This window comes from Protobothrops mucrosquamatus, unplaced genomic scaffold (assembly GCF_001527695.2).
Source record: "Protobothrops mucrosquamatus isolate PMUCROS unplaced genomic scaffold, P.Mucros_1.0 scaffold_296, whole genome shotgun sequence".
In the NCBI taxonomy this organism is placed as follows: Eukaryota; Metazoa; Chordata; class Lepidosauria; order Squamata; family Viperidae; genus Protobothrops; species Protobothrops mucrosquamatus.
The window spans coordinates 82,661-91,498 of NW_015386372.1; the positions used below are offsets into that span (position 1 = coordinate 82,661).

An 8,838-nucleotide genomic window follows, 5' to 3' on the forward strand; every position below is an offset into this window, starting at 1 on the left:
TTATCAAGGAGACGGATCAAGTTTGCTAGTTTAAACATAGAATCTTGTGCCATATCAGTTATCGGACGTTGGCGATCATGTTGGCGATCCTGTTTTTATCAGCAGCCGCACAAAAAAGTGCTGCTGAGTTTTGTCCAAACCAGTCCCTTAGATTTTGAAGCCACAATGTTCTTCTTCTGCCTGGACCTCGTTTGCCTTCAATCTTTCCCTGGAGGATTAAATGGAGTATGCCGTATTTTTCTGGGTGTCGCATCACATGTCCGAAATATTCTAATTTTCGTTTTTTAATTGTTTTGATGATTTTCCTTGGCTTTCCCAGGTGGCTTATCACCTCCTCATTTCTGACCTTGTCAACCCAGCTTATACGTAACAGCCGCCTGTAAATCCACATTTCAAATGTTTCTAGTCTTTTCAGGTGGCCTTCTGTCTGAGACCAACTCTCTACTCCCTAGAGCAGGATAGAAAAAAATATAGCATCTGACAAGCCTGATTTTCAGTCTTAGGCTTATGTCGTGACTGCAGAAGACCTTTTTCATTTTGAAGAATGCTGTTCGGGCTTTTTCTATCCTTGTCTTTACTTACCTTATATAGAATTTATTTACATAGAATGTAGAGCTGAAACAATACCCTTGGACTGGAGTATCTTTTTTATTAAATGGTAAATCTTTCTCTCCCCCCCCCCCAAAAAAAATTCTTTTGAGTCAAATTTGACTCCTGGTGACTGTCTGGAGAAATCCCTGCAATTTTCTTGACAAATTTTGGAAAGGTTTGTCCTTGTCTCTTTCACTCCTTGAAAGAGAGTGACTGGCCCAAAGTCTCCCAGCTGGCTTTGTGGCTAAAATGGGGCCATAACTCATGGTCTCTCAGTTTCTAGCCTGATGCCTTAACCCAGGAGTAGGCAACCTTGGCTCTTTTATGACTCATGGACTTCAACTCCCAGAATTCCTGAGCCAGCCATGCTGAGGGGAAAGGGAGAGGTTTCCAAGCTGAGCCATGCTGGCTCAGGAATTCTGGGTGTTGAAGTCCACGAGTCATAAAAGAGCCAAGGTTGCCTACCCCTGCCTTAACCACTGTACCAAACTGGCTCTTAAGCGGTTCAAATAAGAATACTAGCACACATATGGATATTGTTGTAGAAGAGAAGTGAGAAACTGTTATAGAAATGGCTTGTATATCTGTTGTGTAAAAGCAAAAAGTTGTGGTTATAAGTTTGTTCCCTTCTACTGTGCTAAAGAGAGTCGGAAGTCAGTTCCTTTTTCTCTTTTTTTTCCTCCTTTACACTATCCCCCTTTTCTCCCCCTCCCTTTTCTCTTAGTTTTCCACATTTTTTTCCTTGTATTTTATATTTTGATAAAATTAATAAAATTTCTGAAAGGAAAAAAAAGGTGAGAAAACGAGGAAGTTGGCCATTATACAGGCTGGACGGTAGACTGTTTGTGTGACAAGGGCCCAGGAAGAGTTAACAATCCCCAGGGGGACTGAGTACCTTTCAGGAAGGAGAAACGAAAACACAGATGCACATCCTTCCATCCATCCATCCATCCATTTTTGCTTCCAGGAGAGCACAAAAAGAAATGTCAAGGAGATATAAATATATATTTCTTATTGTGTGGAATTTGTGCTTGGTTGAGTCATTCTGTGTGTCATTTCTCTCTCCCTCCCTTCCTTTTTTACATTCAGAGAGGAGGCTCAGCATTTGCCACCCTGGCTCAGAGTGATGAGGAGGAAGCAGAAGAAATCAAGCCCAAGGAAAAATCTAAGGTGCAGGAGAAGAGGAATGTTGAAAAATGAGAGCTGAAGTGCGCAGAGACCAGCTGATGGATAGATCACTAATTAAGTTCTGGTTGGGATTGTTTGTTAGCTGGTCAAACTAGCTCCGTTGGGTAGAATTCAGGGTTTGAGCTCATCTTTTCCAGGGGATGCCAGACCCTAAATATTGAAACACTGTTCTGAACTGGAAGTGATCTCTTAAGTTGCTGTCTTCTCCTATTCAATTTCCAAGGGTAACAACTGTGAAGGATAATAATAATAATAATAATAATAATAATAATAATAATAATAATAATAATAATAATAATAATAATAATAGGAGGAGGAGGAAGAAGAAGAAGAAGAAGAAGAAGAAGAAGAAGAAGAAGAAGAAGAAGAAGAAGAAGAAGAAGAAGAAGAAGAAGAAGAAGAAGAAGAAGAAGAAGAAGAAGAAGAAGAAGAAGAAGAAGAAGAAGAAGAAGAAGAAGAAGAAGAAGAAGAAGAAGAAGAAGAAGAAGAAGAGGAGGAGGAAGTAGAGGAGGAGGAAGTAGCAGTGGTTAATTGTTCTGACTGTCAGGAAGTTTCTCCTTAGTTCTAGGTTGCTTCTCTCCTTGATTAGTTTCCATCCATTGCTTCTTGTCCTGCCTTCAGGCGCCTTGGAGAATAGCTTGACTCCCTCTTCTTTGTGGCAGCCCCTGAGATATTGGAACACTGCTACCATGTCCCCCCTCGTCCTTCTCTTCATTAAACTAGACATACCCAATTCCAGCAACTGTTCCTTATATGTTTTAGCCTCCAGTCCCCTAATCATCTTTGTTGCTCTTCTCTGCACTCTTTCTAGAGTCTCAACATCTTTTTTACATCGTGGTGACCAAATACCATCTCTGTGGCATTATTGTCTCTTACCCTGCTAACTACAATACAAGTAGTCCTGGCTTACCGATCTCTCATTCAGTGACTGTTCGAATTATGATGACACTGGATGAATGATACTTAAACAAATATCAAAACTCCAGTTGTTGCTTTTGTCCCAGGTGGCGGGGGGGGTTGTCATAAAAGGGCCATCTTTCCCCACCCCTGATCTAGTGTGACAAATGATAGGGTGCTTTCATCCCCGATGAGCAGGAAGCAGACTATTTTGAATTAAAAATAGTTTCTTCCCTTAAGGAGGGATGTTTCTGAGTAGGCTGATCATTTTTAAAGGTTATATTTCAACAATTAGGTTATTTGCAAAGCTGGAAGAGAGTTGGAATTACTATTGTGTTTTTTGTTTTGTTTCCTTGCTTAACAAAATGTTTATGCCCATTTCCTTGGTTTTCATTTTAGGCTGGAGCCAAACAAGCTGCTCAGTCTGAAGAAACTACCGAAAAACCAAAAGGGAAAAAGAATCAGCCAGCCAAGGTAAGTGTACACAATCTAATGAAGAAGCCAGAACGGCCAGTTTTGATGGTTGTGTGGAAGGTGCGTGAGATTCCGTTACTGCTCTGTGTGCTGAGTATTGCCTTTTTCAGCAAGGTCAGAGCAGCTAATAATAATAATAATGATAATGATGATAAAGTTGGAAGGAACCTTGGAGGTCATCTAGTCCAACCCCCTGCTCAGGCAGGAAACCCTATACCATTTCGGACAAATGGTTGTCCAGTCTCTTCTTAAAAACTTCCAGTGTTGGAGCATTCACCGCTTCTGGAGGCAGGTTGCTCCACTGGTTAATTGTTCTAACTGTCAGGAAGTTTCTCCTTAGTTCTAGGTTGCTTCTCTCTTTGGTTATAGTCATAAGATAAGGAGATAGGTAATAGGAAAGATGAGAAGAATATTAGTAATTCAGCCTTATTAGGTAGTTTGACAGTGTTGTGGGAATTATTTGTTTAGCAGACTGATGGCATAGGGGGAAAAAACTGTCCTTGTGTCTGGTTGTTTTGGTGTGCAATGCCCTATATATAGCACGGGCGTCAAACTCACGACGTCACATCACGTGTCGCGATGTATCGCGACTTTTTCCCCATTGCTGGCAATGGGGTGGGTGCAGTTTTAGCATGACACATCCGGCCCGTGGGTCGGCAGTTTGACACTCCTGCCCTATAGTGTTGTTTTGAGGGTAGAAGTCGAAACAGTTTATGTCCAGGATGCGAGGGGTCTGTAGATATTTTCACAGCCCTCTTTCTGGCTCGTGCATTATACAGGTCCTCAATGGAAGGCAGGCTGGTAGCAATTGTTTTTTCTGCAGTTCTAACTATACGTTGAAGTCTGTGTGTGTCTTGTTTGATCACAATGCCAAACCAGACAGTTATAAGGGTGCAAATGACAGACTCAATAATTCCTTTGTAGAACTGTATCAGCAGCTACTTGGACAGTCTGAGCTTTCTGAGTTGGCGCAGGAAGAACATTCTTTGTTGTGCTTTTTTGATGACATTTTTGATGTTGGGTGTCCATTTTAAGTCTTGAGATATTATAGAACCCAGAAACTTGAAGGTCTTTACTGCTGATACTGTGTTGTCTGGTATTGTAAGAGGTAAATAGAATAGGAGGGTTTTCTCCTAAAATCTACAATCATTTCTACAATTTTGAGTGTGTTTAATTCAAGATTATTCTGGCCACACCACAAGGCTAGTGGTTCAACCTCCCGTCTTTATGCCGATTCATCGTTGTCTCAAATGAGGCCAATCACTGTTGTATCATCTGCAAACTTCAGTACTTTCACAGAGGGATCTTTTGAGATGCAGTCATTGGTATATATATAGAGAAGAGAAATGGAGAGAGCACACAGCCCTTGTGGAGGGGGGGCTGTGCTAATTGTACAGGTATCTGATGTGATTTTGCCTAGCTTCACCTGCTGCTTCCTGTCTGTTAGAAAACTTATGATCCACTTACAAGTGTTGTTAGGCACAGTTAGCTGATTCAGTTTAGTTAGAAGAATATCTGGAATGATGATATTGAATGCTGAGCTAAGGTCTACAAAAAGTACCTTTGCATAGGTCAGTGATGGCGAACTTTTTAGAGACCGAGTGCCCAAAAACCACCACCCCACCCTGTCCCCGCTCTGCCCTGCCAGCTGGGCCATCCACCACCTCCACGGCCCGCCACAGATGACCCAGGCAGCCCAGCAGCACCATGGCGGCCACGCCCTCCGCCCGTGCCCTGCAGCATCATCTGCGCGCGACGGGGCACAAGGGTGGAGTCTTATCCCCGCTGCCCGGCTACTATGTCCTTGGCTGCGCTGCTTTGTGTGGGCCGTGCCCGGGGGTGACTCTCCTCCAGGGGGGCTGCTGGTGAGGAGGGGGCCGTGAGAGGAGGCGGGGCTGGGGGGAGGGTGCGTGTGCCCACAGAAAGGGCTCCGAGTGCCGCCTCTGGCACGCGTGCCATAGGTTTGCCACCACTGGCATAGGTCCTTGGAGATTCAGGATGTTGTAGGATGTACTGCAGAACCATATTAAGAGCATCACTGGCCGATTTATTTGCTCGGTAGGCAAATTGCAAAAGGTCTAATTGTGGTAGTATGTCGAGGATCACCTGTATGCAATCTGTGCTACTTTTTGTGACAAGGACCTGTGGAGTTGCTGGAAGTGAGCGAATGAGAAACCCTTTCCAATATAATGTATAATGTGTTCTTTTCTTGATCTTGGCTTCTCCATTGTTGCAGAATATGTTTGCTGCTCTAGAGGCAGAGGAGACAGATGAGGAAGAGGATGATGGAGAGGAAGACTTCATGGAGGAGAAAGAGAAGTCCAAACAGGACAGCCAGCCGGTAAGGATCCAGTTCTCTAGGGTGAAGTATGAACCCATTGGTTTAATGCACCTTCCTCTGTGCGGCCCCTTCTTACGTATGATGGGGTAGTGTGGGTGATTTGGGAAGAAGAGCAGACCTCAGGAATCTGACATCCTGCAAGGTATTTCAGACATTTGAATGCTCTAGAGCAGGGGTCCCCAATCCCTGGTCCGTGGACTGGCACCAGGCCGCAGCATGCCAGCAACTGGTCCGCACAAACAAGCAAAGCCCCATCCGCGGGATGCAGGCAGCACACAAAACCACGCCCCCTCCGGTCCGCGGAAAAACCTCTCTCCACATAACCGGTCCCTGGTGCCCAAAAGGTTGGGGACCTCTGCTCTGGAGCTGACACTGCTGCCTTTGTTCTCCACCCATGTCAATCATGAATTGGGGAAAACATCTTAGAATTTTTGTACGTGATCATGTGAGGAGTGGGGGAGGGCAATCGAGAAATGAAAAGATATTATTTAAGCCTCTGCTCTTTATATAGGTCCATAATTTCCCCAAAATGTAAAAAAAAAAAGGACCATTTTAGTCCTTTCCATTTACAGGGACTCAGTACGTGTTAAAGAAAAATAGTTTCTGGTGCACCTAGATATGATGGGGATAGCAGCTCAGCCTGTTTATCGCTGCTCCATAAAGCTGTCAGTTTTTCCCCCTGGTTCTTGCCCTCTGCACTGTAGAGCTTTCGTCTGGGGAAGGACGCTGCTTGGGGGTGCCAGAGCTTGCCTTAACTGAGTTGGGCCATAATAAAATTTCAGTGGAAAACAGTCCTTAGGATCTGAGGAAGGCACAATGGGAACTCCACTAAATTCCTGAAGGTGCCCCGCCCCTGCCCTCCCCCCCCACTTGCCTATGAAATTAACGGTCAATCTACAAACTTGGGATTCACACAGGAATCCTAGCAGTTAGTGTAGCAATAGCAATACCACTTAGACCAGCGGTTCTCAACCTATGGGTCGCGACCCCATTTGGGGTCGATCGACCATTTCACGGGGGTCGCCAAGCAAGGCTGTCTGCCATTTTTTTTTCCCTTTTCCGGCGGGTGCCTTACCTCCCTTGGGCTGGGCCAGCTGGTGGTTGGCCTGCTCTGTCTCTGCCACTTGCCAGCTACGCCTCGGCAGGCGCAGGGGGCAGAACCATGCATGTGCGGCGCTCCCGGGCAGGGAAAGTCCTCGACTTACGACCGGTTGGGTAGTCCTCAACTTACGACCGGTTTAGTTCTCGACTTACGACCGGTTGGGGGTCGCGGCATTAAAAAGGTTGAGAACCACTGACTTAGACTTATATACCGCTTCACAGTGCTTTACAGCTCTCTCTAAGCGGTTTTACAGAGTCAGCATATTGCCCCCCAAAATCTGGGTCCTCATTTTACCGACCCTGGAAGGATGGAAGGCTAAGTCAACCTTGAGCCGGCCAGGATCGAACTGCCAGCAGCCGGCAGTCCGCAGAAGTAGCCTGCAGTACTGCACTCTGACCACTGCGCCACCACGGCTCTAATGTACTTTCTAATAAGATTGGAAAGACCGTGTAGAAATGTTTCCTAAGACGAGTCACTTGTGATAATAGAAGTTGAAGCAGCCAAGTAGTCAAAGCAGTCTATTGAAGTAAGATTGAGGCCTGGAGATGACATGACGGGACTTAATTCTGCATCCAAGCTCCAAAGATTTCACAGTAAACTCTTTTGGTTCCCAACATGATAACGTTCGGCTGCCGTGAACTGGATTCCTCTATACTCTGTAGGCATCGGAGGAGGAAGATGAGAAGAAGGAAGATGATCCCTATGCACATCTCAGCAAGAAGGAGAAGAAGAAACTCAAGAAACAGGTTAGATGTGGTCCTCCAGTGGAGGCCAGCTGTTACTTCTAATTTTTGTGACGTTGCTTGACTTTGCAGCCATAACACACATTCTTTTTGTATACTCTTATTCTCTTATCCCTGTTTTAAGGGTTTATAGAAGCAGATTGTACAAGGGAAGGTAGAAATAAATCTCACCGCAGTTGAGATTGGGAATAAACTTTGTCGTGAAATCTATCTAAAGAAGTTTGCGGGACATTTGAAATTGTAGCAGAAACATGAATCCCTAGATCCCATCTGATGAGGAAATAATAATAATAATAATAATAATAATAGTAATAATAATAATAATAATAAAGTTGGAAGGGACTTTGGAGGTCTTCTAGGCAGGAAACCCTATACCATTTCGGACAAATGGCTGTCCAGTCTCTTCTTAAAGACTTCCAGTGTTGGAGCATTCACCGCTTCTGGAGGCAGGTCGTTCTACTGGTTAATTGTTCTCACTGTCAGGAAGTTTCTCCTTAGTTCTAGGTTGCTTCTCTCCTTAATTAGTTTCCACCCGTTGCTCCTTGTCCTGCCTTCAGGCGCTTTGGATTCCTGTAGCTTCATTTCCTCTTCAGATAAGATAAGATAAGATAATCTTTATTGTCATTTTTTTACTGTGGGCACAACGGCACACATCAAAAATGAAATTTAGTTGCCAACTCTCAAAGTGAAACATACATGACACACACCTAAACATATTATATACAACATATAATAATAATAATAATAATAATAATAATAATAATAATAATAATAATAATAATAATAATAATAATAATAAAGAAGGGACCTTGGAGGTCCTCTAGTCCAAGCCCCTGCTCAGACAGGAAACCCTATACCATTTCAGACAAATGGCTGTCCAGTCTCTTCTTAAAAACTTCCAGTGTTGGAGCATTCACCGCTTCTGGAGGCAGGTTGTTCCATTGGTTAATTGTTCTAACTGTCAGGAAGTTTCTCCTTAGTTCTAGGTTGCTTCTCTCCTTGATTAATTTCCATCCGTTGCTTCTTGTCCTACCTTCAGACGCCTTGGAAAATAGCTTGACTCCCTCTTCTTTGTGGCAGCCCCTGTACAGACCCACACCCCTACATATACATAACAAATACATATTAAATACTGTCCATCTTGAATATATAATGGAAGGAGGAAGCTTGAGATGGGACCTAGGAGGTGGGTGTCTTCTGTTGTGATGCCTCCTTTTTGAAATGAACACCCCACCCCCAACATTATTTGAATGCTTCTGATCCTCTTAGCTTTCAGGAAAGTTTTAAAAATGAGTTATTTCCCCAGTTGTTGGGTCAGGAAAATAAATAAATAAACCTGTCTTCCGGAAGGTGAAGTATGTCTAACTGTTTGTTTGTCTGATACACTAAAAACTTTCATGTTTTTAGATTTTGACTGGTGTTTTATTTATAATTATTGTTCCCTGTTTGGTTTATACTGGGTGCACATTGCCCAAAAATTATGTGCCCAATTATGTGCATTG

The 8,838-nt window shown here is 43.8% G+C and overlaps 1 protein-coding gene across 1 annotated transcript in view; it reads left to right on the forward strand.

The window, feature by feature from the left end:
* LOC107302888 (ATP-binding cassette sub-family F member 1) overlaps positions 1–8,838 on the forward strand; it is a 31,018-nt gene that overhangs the window by 12,298 nt on the left and 9,882 nt on the right. The window contains exons 7-8 of the mRNA XM_029287321.1: positions 2,121–2,281; positions 7,265–7,339. Coding sequence (XP_029143154.1) covers positions 2,121–2,281; positions 7,265–7,339 — 236 coding nt within the window. The remainder of the gene's footprint in view (positions 1–2,120; positions 2,282–7,264; positions 7,340–8,838) is intronic.